Genomic DNA, 18,245 nt, shown 5'->3' on the forward strand with positions numbered 1-18,245 from the left:
TTTTCTATATTTAGAGTTAGCTGTCATTCCTTACACCAATCACAAATCCTATCCAAGTCATCTTGTATCCTCCTACAGTCACTCAACGGGGACACCTTCCCGTACACCACAGCATCATCAGCATACAGCCGCACATTGCTATCCACCCTATCCAAAAGATCATTTATGTAGATAGAAAACAACAGCGGACCTACCACACTTCCCTGGGGCACTGCAGATGATACCCTCACATCCGATGAACACTCACCATCGAAGACAACGTACTGGGTTCTATTACTTAAGAAGTCTTCGAGACACTCACGTATTTGGGAACCAATCCCATATTCTCGTACCTTAGTTAGGAGTCTGCAGTGGGGCACCGAGTCAAACGCTTTCTGGAAGTCAAGGAATATGGCATCCGTCTGATTGAAGCCCAGCATGATGCAGTGACTCACCACCAGTGTTCTGCTGGCCTCCCAAGTAATGAGTCGTGCAATGGCACGGTGTAGTACGGCTCCAGCGACACCAACTGTGACGGTGGCCTCCCGATAAGGAGGTGTGCCACAGCATTCCGTGGCGCCAGATAACTGGTAACGGTGGCCTCTCTAGCAGTGAGTAGCGCCATCGTACGGCACAGTGTGGTGGCAGTATATCACAATTGCCGACGGCAGCCCCTTAACGACGAGCTGCGCACATTGGTGTGCCAGTAACCTACCACTGGTGGCGGCCATCACCCTATTACTGAGGCAACATTACATGGCGGCAGTGACTCGCCACTAGTGTGACTGCGGAGTCGCTGGGAGTGAGGCATACTGCTGGTCCCCACTCCTCAGCTGGGGCACAGCTATGTTAAACAAGCGGAATTCGGCAGTGCCCTGTAATAGATCTCTAGCCAAGTGTTAAATTATATTCGTACATCATTCCAGTTTCACTATGTGATTCATTATTATCAAGATATGAGATTGCAACACGGCACACTGCATAGTAGCAAATAAAATTATGCAGTACAATCATAAAATTTGTTTAGCACATTGTTAGAAAGACACTTTGAGCTAGATTTTATGTTCCCACAGTGGGAGTAAACATTTTCAGTTGTCAGTTACATACTCTTATCAGCATCTTTGTGTCGTTTATCTTCTGTATGAGCTTATCAAATGGGTTCACTCCCATATTGAAATAATCGAAAATTTAGAGTTACAACATTCATACGTAAGCACGGCTGTGACATTGATTTGAAAACGATGGATACTACACAAGACATGCCTCTCGAGTTCCCAAATTGTTTTTGTTTTCTATATAGTCATGTGTGACATACATCCTTTAATTCAATATTACATATTACTGACCAAACAGTACTGAAATGTGGAATAGGAATATTTCCATCTCTCAGTTACCTCGTGGCGTAAACAGAAGTGGAAGTACGTACCTGTGAAGAAAGCGTCATCCTAACGTTCGTGTAAACCTGGCCTTTTGTATGATGAGTGGTTTATGAAGACACTGCGTGTGACAGGAATGTTGCAGTACAGGCATATGACAGGTGTCTGAACACATCAGTACACTGACGGCAGCCACTGTGACTGGCTCTGCGCAGGGCTCAGCTATCAGCGCCAGGCCCTTGCTGCCAGCTGTGTTCGCTGTCCCTCCTGCCATTAACTCGCACACCTCCCTGCCCCCTACTGCGACCCGTATCCTCGTGCTAACTCCTGTAGCGTGCCCTGTTTTTCGTGCAGCATGTCCTGCTGGAGTTTCACGCTACATTTGGCTGCCCTTAGTGCCGCATGAAATACCACTGACACTGTGTCCTCCAAGACAGTATTCCCTTGCACGTCTCCCTGTCCTATCTTCTTGTCTCTCGCCACCTGCCACCTGACTCCTTACTGTCAGCGTGTCCTCCTTGTCCCACTTGTCCTCCTGACATACACACTACCATTACTACCATGACTGCTCTGCTTTCTGAGTCTTCCTTCTACTGGTTGTCCCTCTGCACTCTGAGCAGCCCCCTGCAATTGTCTCTCTTACAGCCTGTGCCGGGACCACCTCCTCGCCTCCCCCCTCCTCTCTCTGTACCCCGTCCTGTCCCCTACCTGTGGCTCTATTACTCCCCGTCTAAGCCTGGAGCCCCATTGACACTTGCGGTGCGCCCTGCGCGCCCTCGTTTGCCAGGAGCGGGCCGACGTGGAGTGGAAGTTCGCGCGGAGTAAGCTGTGGATCTCGTACTTCGAAGAGGGCGGCACCGTGCCGCCGCCCTTCAACATCGTGCCCACCCCCAAGAGCGTCTGGTACTTCATCCAGTGGGTGCAGCGCCGCCTCTGCGGGCACTCCCGCGCCGCCAAGAAGGAGCACATGCGCACCATCCGGGTGAGTACTGCACAGTGGCTGCATCAACTGCAGGTTCTTATGTAGTCGTCTCAGTGAATTCCCTCAAAATGATATCATTTTGTAATCACTTGTGAAAGACGTGATCTGGTGTAGTCCAGCTACTGATATCCACTACGCCTTGCTATCCAGTGAAGTGAATTTTCGTCGCAGCCTACATCAGTGTAGACATAGTTTGCTCGTGAGTTGTTGCTGTCACTTTAGATCACCTTCCCCTCATTGCACTTGTACATATTGGGGACATGTCGGTGGCTGAGTGTTGATACCACTCTGATCGAGTAATTCTTACGAGATTGTTAGGAACCGTATCTGATTGTCATGGAACGAATATGTTAAATTTTTTACATGTTACCTTAATTAACAAAATATGAATCATCAAATTATAAAACTAGTTTAACAGTTAGTTACAATCTTTACCACATTCCCTCACAGTCGTCCAAAATAATGGACGATGGCTGTCAAACAGTTAAGGAGAGTATAGAACGTACAGGCATGTTTCTGGGCAAATCTATGCCGTGACAACACGTACATACGCACGCTTCTCCACAATTTCATGTTAGTGGTTGATCATTTCTATACAGATGTCAACGGTAAGTGATACAAAATGAACACCTTGACCAAACACTTCAGACCTGATACTCCAGTACTTCCCAGGCTGTGGGATATGTTTTTTAAGACATCTTCCTTATACAATAATATTGTGGATGCAGAAGAAAGCCACTCCCACAGACAATGTATGGTGTGAGAGCACGATGGCTACCGGGTGTATCCAAAATCACTGGAATTTTTCAGGTCTGCACTGCAAACAGCCAACGGCCTTGCTGCAGTGGTTACGTCGATTCCCGTCAGATCACTGAAGTAAAGTGCTCTGAGCTTGGTTAGCGCTTGGATGGGCCACTGTCTGGGTCTGCTGAGTATTGTTGGCAGGTGGGGTGCTGTCAGCCCTCGTGAGGCCAATAGAGGAGCTGGCTGGGAGAGCGGTGTGCTGACCACGTGCCCCTCCGTATCTGCCTGTGGGCTGATGATGACACGGCCATTGGTCGGTACCCTTGGGCCTTCGAGGGCTGTTCAGAAGGTGTTTGTTTGTTCGGACATTGCAAAACAGCATGGCTAGACAACGTGAATTTACAGTTTGTTACCATTTGTCAAAGTCTGAAAAAATATGAAACCATTGGCGTAAGGGACATGGGAACAGCACACCGACAGATCGCAGAGACAGTTCGCTGTAGTGCAGTGACGACAGAACCAGTTCTGATGAGATGTACTCAGAACAACAGTATGTGAAGAAAGGTAGGCTCAGATACTTCCAGAAATAGTACATCACGAGAAAACCAGAGATTGTTAGACTGCCTCTAACAACAAGAGAGATGTGAACAGCTGAAATGCGGACGGAGTCACCACGAACACTCGGGAATAAATTAATGGAAGCTGCGTTGAGATATCAAATTACCAAACGTCGTATACCGCTGACACCGTACCACAGAAACTTGTAGTCTCGACTTAACTGAGACATTGAGTGGCATTGTGTGATGTTCAGCAATGAGTCTCGCTTCTGGTTGTGGTGGTCAGGTCTTCGCCAACATGTCCACAGATGATTACTCAAAGGTCACAGGAAGCAGCGACTGTCGAGACCCGTACCTCTACAACTCGTGGGATCACGGTGTGGGGAGTTATTGGATACGGCACCAGGAATTTGCTAACTGCTGAAGCGAGGCTGAATGCTCACCGGTATGTGGCAAGAATGGCAAACCCAGTTAGCATACCTTTCATGACAACGGTACCAGATGGCATTTCCCAGTAGGATAATGGAACATCTGACGCCACAAACACCTCGAGGAATGCGCGGCTCTTCACTGGCCTGGCCAGTTGCCCGATTTGTCATCCGCAGAGCAGGTCTGGGATGCGATGAGGAGACGAACACTTTCCCGTTAGCCTCCAGCCAGCAGTCTACATTAGCCGTGTTTCAGGAATGGCAATAAATTCCTCAAAATGACACTTGCAGGCATTTTGCTTCCGTGTCACAGAGAATAAAAGAGTGTCCTCATGCTCGTGAGGATCGTGCCACATAATTTGATAAATGTCAGACTGGAAATCGCATGGAGAGGGATCGAAGGTGTGTAAGGGCTTCCCAGCGTAGTCGAAACGACCTCGCGACAAAACGCCCGCACACATCTTGTCATAGTTGCTACGCTAACACTGCCCCTCAAAATCTCCGACGACAGCAAGCAGTAACACGTGACCGGATGACATTCAGACGATCCAGACGCGTAGCTGTTCGTAACACAATGAAAATCTTACCAAGCATTCGGTTAAAATCTAGAGAACTAATCTAGTAAACATTAGCTAATTCGCCCCAGAAAGCTACAGTCTAAGAACGGAATGGAGAAATCATTGGACGTCCTTCGATAGTCGTAAGAAGTTGGGTGGAACAGGTGTGACCATCCAACAGGTCCAGGGAAACTACGGCGCTCCCTCAGAACTGGCTACGCCGTCACCACACAAATGGGGAGTCATTGACGAGTGCGGAACACAGGAACAAAGTCTGGAGGACATTTTGCACGACTGTCCAAGAAAGATGTTCGTGGGTACCTTGAAAGACTTCGTAGAACCTCTGCACAAATTAATTATCTGGTTGGAGTCTTTAGACATCCAGCCTCTTTTATCTACTGCCTGTTTTCAATGTTTCTTTGTTATATATACGCTTGTACTGATTCACATCATTTTAATTGTATTTGCACTTAAAATATAATTCTGTAAGCCGTACGATAAATAAATAAAATTCGAGTACGCTGCTGAAGTTTCACTGGCAAGCGCTTACACTCCATACAGTCCCGATTTCCCCCTATGCGAGTTCCATACACAGTTCGGTTCAGCTGCCCCTACTACTGTCGTTTTATGCAATCCTCAATGTTACAGCAGGCCTTCATAAACCACGCTCGTGATTTTCATATTCCCTCGCTCGCTGCGCGCAGAAAAAAATTAATAGGACCTTTTTGTAGGAAATGTAGTGTAATTAAGATTTTGTACTGGTGTAAGTTCGGGCTGCAGGCCACGGTTGTATAGTTATTAAATAAAAACGTACGAAAGTTACCTTCAAACGCAACTCCACCCCACACTTACCCCTCATCAGTCGGAATTTTCAGAATGTTGTTCGTGGCACTTCCTCCTATCACTGTACAAAAATTTCCAACTGCGAGAACTACCCCCCGATATTCGACTGTTTTTGGTCTCCATTGATTGGGCTATTACGCCACTAGCGTAGTCGGGTACTTCGTTAAAATTATTAATTTTAACGTGTCCGCGATGGTAATGAACGAAAAACGACTTTTGTAAACGATACGTTAAAACTGACTACGTTGACAGTTCGATCCAAGCTTAACCTTTACCAGCACAGCAGTCTCGTAGTCAGAAGGCCTGAAGAATACAACGTTCTAACTGTACATTGTACGCCGTTTAAATTCGGAAAACTGTTAAGTAAAATTTACGCAAACGTCAATTTTACAATTGTAAGTGTTTGACTAAGTCAGTGACATAATAAGTCTGGTGTCACCGCCAGACACCACACTTGCTAGGTGGTAGCCTTTAAATCGGCCGTGGTCCGTTAGTATACGTCGGACCCGCGTGTCGCCACTGTCAGTGATTGCAGACCGAGCGCCGCCACACGGCAGGTCTAGAGAGACTTCCTAGCACTCGCCCAGTTGTACAGCAGAGTTTGCCAGAGATGGATCACTGACAATTACGCTCTCATTTGCCGAGACGATAGTTAGCATAGCCTTCAGCTACGTCATTTGCTACGACCTAGCAAGGCGCCATTACCAGTTAATATTGAAATTATAAAACATGTACCATCAAGAGCGATGTTCTCCAATTATGGATTAAAGTTAAGTATTACATCAACTACGTACTTTATTTGCTACAATTAATTCCTTTACCTTGTTCCAGACCTCACGCCAATCTGCGTGAGCTTAAAAGCGTGCATTTCGGCCTCCTTTAGCAACACGGTGTTGGCACTTCTGCCAACACTTCAATAAGACCACTCAATGAAAACCGAAAAAGATCGAATGTGGGATATAATTTCTGCAGTCGCAAATATTTGTACAGTGTTAGGAGGGTGTGCCACGAACGACATACTATATATCCTCACCAGTGGGGGCTTAGTATGGGAGCGGGAGTGCGTTTGAGGGTAACTTTTGTTCATTTTTATTGAATAACTCGAAACTTACTCCCTCTACTGGAAACGTGTCTCATTACAGACTTTAGCTACGTTAAATTTCCTACAAAAAGGTCTTACTCAGTTTTTCTGTAGGACTAGTAGTTTGCGCTTAGTGAGCGAGAGAATATAAAAATCTCGCGCGTGGTTTATGAAGGCCAGCTACAACACGGCGTGTTGAATGAAACGACAGCGGTACAGCGGTAGCAGGAGCAGCTGAGTCTCCCAGTGATCAAAGACATTCGTGGCCGTCGTTTTGCTTCGAACGAAGAGGTGCACTCAAGATTCCGTAGATAACATCGAACATTTTTCCATGAAGACATCGACCATCTTCTCTCACGTAGCGACAAATATATTAACATTTCTGCCAATTACTTTTGAAATAATAAACAGCTTGCTTACATTTTTTCCCTTTACCCTTTATATTTTTCTCTATCTTTCTCCAATTCTGCCATATGCTTGTAGAGCAGACTACCCTGCAACCTTATACTGATATTTATATCACGCTGTATTCGACAGCGTATTAAAACTTCTTCCTCCCGGTATATTCTCGCTTGTACAACAGCTGTCAACACTTTCTCAGCGTTCCTCATTTTTATTTCCATCTATCCATCTTCTGTCCATTTTCCGTCGTCATCTCTTCTTATCCAGTTTTCTTCAGATCAGTTAACTTGTTTTCATTCTACTCCTAGTGGTGCATGGCCACTACTCTCCTATTCCTTACTCCTATGTTCCGAGAGTGGTGTACTGTTACATAGCCTTTTAGCACGCGCTTACGTCCCAAAGGCTTATAACCAAACTTCCAAATGTTGAAACAAAGCAGTCACAACAACAGAATAGAGCAGCCGCATCCATAAAGTAATTACACACAGCGAAAAACTGAGCGATGACAAAACAGATTACGCTATTCGACACATCGCATCATTAAACAGTACGCAGTAGACGCTTAAACGCACGCTAGCACACTACAAACATGCAGCCCCTCTTTCTCTGTCACTTTTCCACTGACAAACATACACACAGAATTATTTGCACGAGCACTTTCAGCGGAATACAGTCGACAGCTCGGCGACTTTCGCAGTCAAACGACTAACAACGTCTGAGTAATATCAGAAAAAGCTGCTGCTAAGCGGCCTGGGAAGGGAGTCGACAGGCAAAAGTCAGCGAACGCCGCTACAACTGCACAACGCAATCATCATCTAACACAACCGTTGTAATAACCTAAATAATACAGAACTGCATGACACCGCAGCCTGCCAAGAAAAAATAAATACGGCTAACAGAGAAGCCTAAAATATTCATCTAACATGGCTCAGAAAAGGGCTACTACAACAGCAGTGTGAGAGAAGACGTACGCTATCGTTTCTGACAATACATGTTTTCACGGCGTCACAAACGGAGGCCTTAATTTCCGACAGAGGTATCATCCGAGTCTACCAGCGTCAACAGTAGAGTTATACACAAAGTGCTTAGACAGAGGAAACCAAATGTAATTTGGAAGTAACACACAGTTAAACAAAAGCATTATGTCACACGTGGTTGTTAGCATCACACTTAGATAGTGAACTGACATTGTTTAGTTCCAGTGTGATGGACGTAGAGGAAATATAGGCAGAGTTTAAACATATGGGGTTTCGTTCTCTCAAAAATAATGTGCCTAATGAGGGGATTAAGGGCGGAAAAGACCCACCTAGTTTAACAACGAAAATCGGAAAATGCTAAAGAAGTAAAGACTCGTGCACTGTCGGTTCAAAAGAGAACGCGCAAATGAAGCCAGATAAAGGTTAGTAGAGATTCTTGCGTCTGTGAAGCATGCAACAAATACCGCCGTCATATTTCAGCAAAAGTTCTTGCCGAGAACCCGAGAAAATTCTGGTCCTATGCATACTTGCTAAGCAGGCCTAAGTCTTCCATCCAGTCACTCGGTGGCCAGTCTCGGGTGGAAGCTTGAAATTTCGCGTTTAATAAATCGATCGCGCTGGAGTATCGGACAAACACACCGTCGCTTGACCGTCGCGCAGTGTCTCTGGTATAGAGAAAAAACTGAAGCAACTGAAGACAAGAAAGTGGCCAGGGCGGTTTTACTGAGGGTGCTCTGTGGCACGGGCCCCTCACACGACACGCGTTTGTCGCGTATCTCTCGTCCAGAGCACAGTCCCAAGTGACTTGAAAAGGCGCACGTGACTCCTGTATACAAGGGTAAGAGAACTGACCCACAAAATTACAGACCACTATCCCCAATAACGGTGTGGTGCAGAATGATTGAAGATATTCAGAGTTCGAATATAATACGTATACTAGAGACCCAAAACCGTACGTCCAGCAATAAGCACTGTTTTAGAAAGCGTCTCTCGTGCGAAACTCAGCTTACCATTTTCTCACATACTGTAAGACGAGCTACTGACGAGCAACAGTCCATATTTCTAGACCTGCGAAAAATTTTTGACACGTTGTCCCACTGCAGGCCGTTAACGGAGGTACGAGCGTATGGAGTAAGTTCTCAGATATATGAGTGGCTCGAAGACTTCTTAAGTAATGTAACTGACTATGTTGTCTTCGACGACGAATGTTCATCAGAGACGAGGATATCGTCCAGCGTGCCCCAGGGAAGGGCGATAGGACCGCTGCTATTTTCTGTACACGTAAATGATCCGGCACACAGGATGGGCAGCAGTCTGCGGTTGTTTGCTGATGACCTTATGGTGTACGGCAAGGTGTCCAAGTTGAGTGACTGTAGGAACATACAAGATGAATTAGACAAAATTTCTAGTTGGTGTGACGAATGGAAACTAGCTGTAACTTGAGAAGAATATACTTTAATGTGGATGAGTAGGGAGAACAAACCAGTACTATTCAGATACAGCATTGGCAGTGTCCTGGTTGACACAGTCACGTCGTTTAAATATCGAGGCGTAACGCTGCAAAGTGATATGAAATGGAACGAGCATATGAGGATTGTGGTGGACAAGCTGAATGTTCGATTTCCATTATTTGTTGAATTCTGGTAACGTGTCATTCATTTGTAATGTGGACGCTAGTGCGACGTGTTCTGGAGTACTCATCGAGTGTTTCAGAAACGCACCAGATCGGATTAAAGGAAGATATCGAAGCAATTCAGAGGCGGCCTGCTATATTTGTTCCCGGTAGGTTCGAACAACACGCAGTGTTGTGGAGCTGCTACGGTAACTCAAATGGGAATTCGTGGAGGGAACGCGACGCTTTTTTCGAGGAACACTATTGAGAAAATTTAGATAACCGGCATTTGAAGCCGACTGCAGAGCGATTCTACTGCTGCCAACATATATTTCGCCTAAGGATCACTAAGGTAACATACGAGAAAGCAGTGGTCATACGGAGGCAAGTACACAGTTGTTTATCCCTCCCGAGTTGAACAGCAAAAGAAATGACTAGCAGAGGGTCAGCGCATCCTCCGCTATGTCCTGTACGGTGGCTTACGGAGTACGTTTGAACAGAGACCAACTGTTTCAGAAGTTCTCATTAGAGCCGACTATAGTATTCTGTATGACGGCACTGGCCGATTGTCGCGTTCTGGTCGTGTTGTTATATCCTGTTCACTATGATGAGCGTTTTGTCGAAACTTGGCTGTCGTCGGGTGGGTTTTCAGTTTCGTTGAACCTGCCATCGTCTGCCTGCGGCTCCAGACTGTAGTGGGGCTTCATATGGAGGACACGGACGACGACGCTGCGTTTTTGTCTTCCTTATGAAGGGTCATAATCCTCGACGTCAAATTTGACGCCCGATAAGCAACAAAGGATACGATAGTAGCGCTTTAGTAACTTTGCCGATTCTCGCACTTCCAGCACAGGCGTTTCTGAGTATTGTCCTGTTGAAACGAGAACGGTGTATCCATTGTCTCGTAATCGTGCAGCAGAAAGAATGGAATAAGAGTGTAATATCTTATTTCGCTGTGTTTTAAGCGAATGTCACGATACGCAGTGTTGTGTGCAAACCTCTCTGTGCGACTTCAGAGTACATAGGGAGCATATCTGCAACGCCTTATTGAAACGTTCTGTGCGGCCATTCGTCTCTGAATGGCAGGCAGTTGCCATACTGCGGGTGATGCCGCAACATGAAATCTCTGATACTAGTTTCGACGAGAAAACTTTTATACGATGAGCCATGTCTACTACAAGGAACTTAACAATTTTCGGAGCTTCAGCAGTCGGTATAGCTTTGGCGACAGCATAGCAGGTGAGATAGGTGTGTCTGTGTCGATTTTGGGAACATTCCCACGAGGTGTGATTCCAGTTGGATGGAATGGCGCTGCTGCAGGTGCGATTGCTAACGGCTGCTCTGCAGATTACTGTGGCACGTGCGTTCCTTACAGTGGCTCACGCTGTGTGCTCATATAACGCGCCGGCGGGGACTCTGCCAGTGATACCTGCATCTGATTCTGTCTGAAGTCTTCACGAATCCCAGGCGACCGGATGTTGAACCATCACGGAAACACTTCACGGTATCTGGCTGTAGATGAGCTGGGACGACGATCAGCCATTTACCGCCACATTGGGTCATTGTCCCTCTTATACAATAACCCATTTATTAATCGGAATTCTCCTTTCATCGTTTCCTCCTTTCCCAATGCGTCAGTGACCTCCCCTCTGTTCGGCAGGAATTTCGTTTAATGCGGCAGCGATGACTGAAATTTCACCCACACTACTTTTCTGCCAAAGAACTCCTTGAAAGGGCAGTTGGCACCCTTGTGTTTGTAACGGTTTTTGTATGTCACTGTGACGTCATACCCGTGAAGCCTCAGTGTCCATCTCGCCAGCCGACCGACGGATCCTTCGGGCTAGTCAGGCAGCACAGATCTAACATTCTGCGTGGTGTCTGTTGTTCTATATCGTGTCTCCCTACCACTTTCGCGCAACGACGCTCTGAGCGTGTTTTTTAGGGAATTGACTAGTTTGAACCTGGGACCTGTAGCTGGTATGGAGACGCCAGACCACACATGACATGTAGAGTTCAGAAGATTTCAGTGAGACTAGCGATGATATAACCAAATACTTAATGATTTCAGCATCAGCTACACTGCACTCCCTGTAAAAGAATCTTAATACTAACTAAATTTAGTGGAAGGGGTTCAAGGCTTTCCTATTTTTAGTTAGCTGGTAAAATAACGTCGAAAAAGCAGTTAAGTTTACCATTGGAAATTTTACTCTACTCACAAAACATTGTTTATAAATTGCACTATTGGTAAAAGGGAATGTTTTAATACAGGATGATAAAAACCAACTGCGTTCAACAAAAATGTGAACGAATATTCCCTGAGTGGGTTTCCAAGCTCTACAATGGATCGAAGGATGACCTATGCCATATCACATCTATGATCTAGGATTAAATTAAGTTTCACAAGAGAGAAAACTATCAGAATGGTGTACAGTGACCCTCAATTATCTTTAATTACTTATCTAACTTGTCGTAAATTACAGTGGCTGATGTGGCTTCTCAGTAACTATATAACAGAAAAATCATCGCATTTCAGATTTTTACTTCAAGTGGCAAATGTGAACACCATGAGCTTTAATTGACGATCGACACTAGTATTATGCAAAAAGGGGCTGTAACAGATGAGACTTCTGCAGTTCTGAGTAAAAGCTTTATGCACTGTTGTGCGGCATCGCGTGCGTTCATTACCTTGTCGGTGTTCGTCAGGCGGCGGTGGGCAGCACAGCTCTGCTCACCTCACCGTCTCGGAAGCAACTCTCTCCCAACTTCTCCTTACTACAATTTACCGAAGTTGGTTTAAAAAGAACTATCTGGCTGTGTTTTCATCTGACCAGTCAGGGTCTCAATGTTAACCTTAAGCTCCGCCTACAAAAATTCTGTTTATCCAATGAGAAACGTTATATTTTTCGTGGTTGGTGCATGTTTTTAGAGTTTGCAACGTAACAGAGACGCGAAAAAGTCTCACGCTAAAACTTGTGGCTGGGGTGGCCCTTTTAGTGTTATCGTAAGATCTATACTGTTCTTCTAGAGGCCTCTAGCTTTTAACATGGGCTGGGGGGTGGTCCTAGCGGTTAGCTGGCGACGTGGGTGTCCGCCCCTTATCGTAGGGCCTTCTAGCTTAACACGGTTCTGCTCTGGGCTTCTGTTCTCGTTTCTCCCCTCGGAACTGCGTGTGTCTCACGGTGGGAAGGTATGACATGCATTTAGGCATTCTTGTGTTGGTCTGTGGTATTCCATTTGCTCACTCGTTACTCGTATTACTTTGGTTAATTTAACGTCCCGATTTATTCGGAGCTATGTGACTTACTACTGGATTTGCTTATCATGTCAGGGTTTTCATGGAAGGTGTTGGATTTGCCTGAGACCTTACATATCACCACCCTCCGAACTTAATTTTTGTACTGAAGTTAGGCAATGATTGAATCGTTGTCTAAGACAGTCAAAAATTATTCCGTTATCTAAATTTTGTTGCCTACTGTTCAGCCACATTATTCTGTTCTATGCTAGTTTGTATTACTAATTTATATTTTTATATTCTTCCACATTATTATCAAAAATATGTTTGTACTGACAAGGGAAGAATATTTTTATTCTATTATAATTATTATTTTTTAATTATTTTCTTTCTTTATTTAATTGTGAAGTTTGTTTTTTAAGAAGTTTGTTATCGAAAGTGAGGAGTCTTTCACATCGATTTTCTTAGAAATATTGTATTTATAAATGTAGTAATTAAGTAAAATCTGTTCCTAACGCATTTTCTAAATATCATGTACAAGTAAAATGATTTTGTTTCTAGACACTCATTTCAACATTGTTACACTAACAAATAAGAATTATTTCCAAGAATTGCTTTGACAAAGAAATATCCTTACTAATGGTACAAATGTTAACAAGAAGGGAAAACATCCAACAAGATAATTTTTTATTCTTTTTTTTTATAAGGAGAAAATAAGTAAAATATAGTTATTCTTTTATTTTTATGAGGAGAAAATAAGTGGCATATAGTTTTGGTGTTTATTATGCCTTACTTTTGTTCTTTATATACTGTCCATTTCAGAACTAATGACTTATTTTTATCAATAGTCTATTTTTTACTTAAGTCCATAGTCAGTGACTGTTATTTTGTAGTTTATTAGCTGTCTGGTGTGCTTAACTTATTTAGTTTTTCACACGTTTCTTTTGCACAATTCCTACATCACATAATTTGATTTCACACATTCACACAATCCTATGAATGTTTAAGCATGGGGTTGGCGAATGTTTTTTGCACGAAGGTGATGGACTTGAGCGAGATGGATGTGGGCAAGTATTTGATGTACAGCTTTGTTCGTCGTTCCTTGTTGGCTTTGCAAGTGTGTGTTGCTGTTGTGGAGGTCCCATAATGGAATGGAGCTGAATCTCATGGTTTACTGGCTTTGTATGCGTGAAAGTCACCGTTATGTGTCGCTGAAAGCGGTCGTTTTTCGTTGTAATACTTAGCAGACGACTAGTTTACAATAGGATAGGTATTTGGGAAGGTATGTCATCTATTCTTCACCCATCTTCTCTCTTGGTCTCAATCTTGTGAATCTTCAACTTCTGTTCTTCCTGCTTTTTCTCTGCTTCTTACTTGATTCTTGGTTCTTCTCTGGGTAGCATATGGAAATATTTATTGATAACTAGTCGCTTTGAAGTTCTCCTCTTAGTAACAGTTTGATAAATTGTTTGGAAATGTCATTTTTACTTTGTGGAAGTTTTCTTCAGTTTCGTGCATCAGCGTGCTGTTTAATAGCAGTAGTGTGACTTTTACACATATTTTTTTGCCAGTGGTGGCTTGACCGAGCGGTCTTCTCGTAAGGCCGTTTTTTGCTCGCTCCGCTGAGTCGGGGCGTTCGGAGACCCTTCTGGCGTTCGTTGTCCTGTCATGTCTCTGCAGGGTTCCGCCACTGTGTGCTTCCGTGTTCTGTCCCAGCAGGGTTCCACCACCCTGTGGTTCAGCATGGCAGCAGATTTATTTGCTGCCCACTTTGGCTACAAGGGCCTTCTGTTGGTCTCACTGTCCTTTCCCTTCTCTCGACGCTTCTACCTTGTAGGAATCGTGTCTTGCTAATTATGTCCTTTCCTTTCTTGATACTTCTCGCATTGCAACTTGTGGGTCGTTGCATCTCGTCCTTGCTTGAGTTTTGATAATGGTTCTTACAAAAAGTTTTACTTATAATCATCTAACATATGTCTAGTACCTACATTGTTTTACGCCTTCTTAAAAGCTTTACAAATTTCGGCGCCCTTTCCATGTTACAATTCTAAGATATTTTGAGTCTTAACATCTACCACAATCCTCAAATTCGTTTTTTATTTTTGTGTAGTGTCGTGGTGTATAGCATTTTAGTATTTCATGCTGTTAGACTATCTACGCTTTATCCCTTCACCTTGATCTATGGTACTATTGATGTTATTATTGTTTTTGTTTTTATTGAAACTACTTTTTTTTCCCTCCTTCCTCTCTCTTCATTCTTCTTTCTCCTGACGATCATATGTGAAATATTGTGCTGATTATTTACCAGTAATAAAATTAATCTTCAAACTTTTTGATATGGCTCACATGGTGAAGTCCTAAGGTTTTGCCTGTTTTTGGGTTCATTAGTTCCACAGCATTACCATGAGCAATACGGCTAATTATGACAGGTCCTTTGTATGCAGCGTAAAACTTATGTATTTTGTGTTTCTGTTAGCTGGGGAGATGGTGTGTTTTTACAAATACTTTCTGGCCTACTGAGAATGTTCTTTTAATTGCTGTTCTATCTCCTCTTTCTTTTCTTTTAATGGCTGCCTGATGTTGGAGAGTGCTGTTTCTATGACTTGTTTGTGCTGTCTACGTGGTACAATAGGAAATCTAACATTTTCTCTGGTTATGTTTGGGGGTTCAGTATTTTTAAGTACAGTAACTGGAGGTAGTAGTGTAGTGCTATGTGGCATTCCATTTATTACTTCTTGAAAATCTTTAAGGTATATATCCAAAGTGTTGTGTCTTTTTCCTGCATATAATCGGCGTAAAGTGCCTATGTCCTTCGTAGATCGTTCTGCTGGATTTACGCTAGGTTTGTACTTAGATATGTAGATGGGTTTTATTTTGTGTTGTTTTAACATGTTCTGCCATTGCACTGATTTGTATTGTGGGCCATTATCCGAAATTATTCGTTCCACTCGACCTACTTGTCTGAGAAAATCTTGTCTAAATGCTTTACTTATAGTAAGACCTCTTGCCCATTTTAATGGTGTCAAGGTAACATATTTAGAAGTAAGTTCCAAAACGACAAATATGAAAATATATCCATTTTTTGTGCGTGGGAGGGCCCCATCAAATCTGTTGCAGCTATTTGTTTTAATCTTTTAGGGATTATTGGAAACATAGGTGGCTTGGTTTGGAAAGTGACGTGTTTAGCCCTCATTTTTTGCATTTGACTAATACTGTTCTAATTCGTCTTTCCATATTAGGAAAATGGCTTGTTTGTTTTATTTTTAAAAAGCATTTCTTTGGTCCAAAGTGGCCATTACTTAAATGTGTATACCATATGTACTTATTAATTAGTTCATCTGGGATATAAATTAACCATTCATTCGTTGCAACATTTCGTCTAAAAAATAAAACATTGTTTTTTACGAGATAGTGCTGTCGAATGTCTGGAAAATCCTTACTTCTCCACTTGTGTTTTATTCCTAGTATTTCGGGATCCTTGTCCTGTTCTTTGCTTATGTTTTTCAATGCTGTCGTAATGTAGTTTTCGAAAGGTACTTGTTTCATATAGTACATTGTAAACTGGTCTTCTGCTGCTTCCAAACCTATGTTATTGGATGCACCCTGTGGACATCGTGATAAAGCATCTGCTAATACATTCACTGGTTCTGGTATGTGTGTAATAGTGTAGTCAAATTCTTGTAGTATTAACATCCATCTGGCTAACCTCCCATGAGTTAGTTTGGCGGATAACAGAAATTCTAATGCCTTGTGGTCAGTGTATACTTTTGTTTTTCTTCCGAATAGGAAGTATCGAAAACGTTGGAAGCCCCATACAATGGCCAATGCTTCCAGCTCCGTGACTGAATAGTTTTTCTCGCTTTTTGTGAGTACCCGACTGGCAAATGCAATTGTTCTATATGATCTTAGCCCTGCCTGTTCGTATTCTTGGAATAAAACAACTCCTAAACCTGTTTTCGCGCTATCAGTGGCCATACAAAAATTTTGTGTTAGATCAGGATGTGCTAAAATCGGTGCTGTTGTTAGTGCGTTTTTCACTTTTAAAAATTCTTCATTGGCTTGTTGATCCCATACCCATGGCGTATTTTTTCCAGTCAATGCACATAGGCGTGGTGTTGCGAGAGAGTCGATCCAAATAAATTTTTGTATAGAATCCGGTGAGACCTAGAAATCCTCTGAGAGTTTTCTTATTATATGGAGTACAGAATTCTTTGATTGCCGTTAGTTTTTCTGGATCGGACATTACCCCTTTCTCTGAAATTATGTATCCTAGAAATATGACCTCTCGCCTTCCAAATTTGGATTTTGTTATATTTACTGTGACCCCATGCTCTTTCATGATCTGTAAAAACAGATTTAATGTGTCGTTGTGATGTTCCCAAGAGGGTTCTGCTATAATCACATCATCAACATAACAAGTAATTTTTTGTAAAATTTCAAGACTGAGTATAGTATTAAATCCCCTAATAAACGCTGCTGATGATATGTTTAAACCAAATGGCAATCGTTTAAACTGGTAACATCTACCGAATACGATAAATGCTGTAAATTTTCTACATTCTGGGGCCAATTCTATTTGCCAGAAACTACTCCGTAAATCAATTGATGAAAATATCTTAGCACCGTGGAAGTTTTGTATCAATTCCTCTAATTTTTCTGGGTGATCTGTCTCAGTGATAATGATTGTGTTGATCTGTCTGGAATCAAGCACTAACCTGATGCTCCCATCTCGTTCTTGTACAATATGGAGCGGGCTGTTATATGTGGAGGTAGCTGGTTCAATAATATCATCATCTAACATTTTAGATATCTCCTGGAATGCTTTATTCCTGTAGCTTAATGGGATTGTATAGGGTGGCACTCTAAATGGTTTGTGCTGTTTTACTTCAAACTTGTACTGAAAGTGTTTAATACTGCCAGTCTTAGGTAAAAATACCTCTGCTTTATCTCGTAAAATACCCTCTAATTCTCTTTTACTGTGTTCCGAAATACCTTGAACCTCTTGCAATTTTTCGTCGATTTCTGTATGGACTTCTAACATGAGTTGAGGCGATTCCTCCTTTTGTGCATACCATTCTAATTCTTCATCCTCTTTATCTCGCGTCATTCTTAATTGTTTGTTTATAACTGGTATTTCTTCTAATTTTAGCTTTTGCTCAAAGAGAAGTGTCACATTACCGAATGTTACGCTATCTTTCCCCATATCTATTATCGCTCGTCTCTCATTTAAAAAATCTGCACCTGTAATCAAATCTACAGTTAGTTTAGGTATAATCACGAAGTTGGCTTCGATCTTTTGACCTTGACACGAAAGAGTTAACCTTGTTTGTCTCGTAACTTCCGCAGCATTGTTTCTAATAGGACCTCTTACTTTAATTTTACGTGTTTTCAGAACTGGCAATTCCTCATTGGCATTACACTGCATGAATAAATTTTCTGAGATCGCAGTCAGTTCACTTCCGCTATCAATTACAA

General features: G+C 42.9%; 1 protein-coding gene across 1 annotated transcript in view; it reads left to right on the forward strand.

The window, feature by feature from the left end:
* The window catches only part of LOC124605243 (transient receptor potential-gamma protein-like), a 454,685-nt gene that overhangs the window by 279,969 nt on the left and 156,471 nt on the right, over positions 1 to 18,245 (forward strand). Inside the window, exon 11 of the mRNA XM_047136797.1 lies at positions 2,143 to 2,337. Coding sequence (XP_046992753.1) covers positions 2,143 to 2,337 — 195 coding nt within the window. The remainder of the gene's footprint in view (positions 1 to 2,142; positions 2,338 to 18,245) is intronic.

This window comes from Schistocerca americana, chromosome 3, assembly GCF_021461395.2.
Source record: "Schistocerca americana isolate TAMUIC-IGC-003095 chromosome 3, iqSchAmer2.1, whole genome shotgun sequence".
NCBI lineage: Eukaryota > Metazoa > Arthropoda > Insecta > Orthoptera > Acrididae > Schistocerca > Schistocerca americana.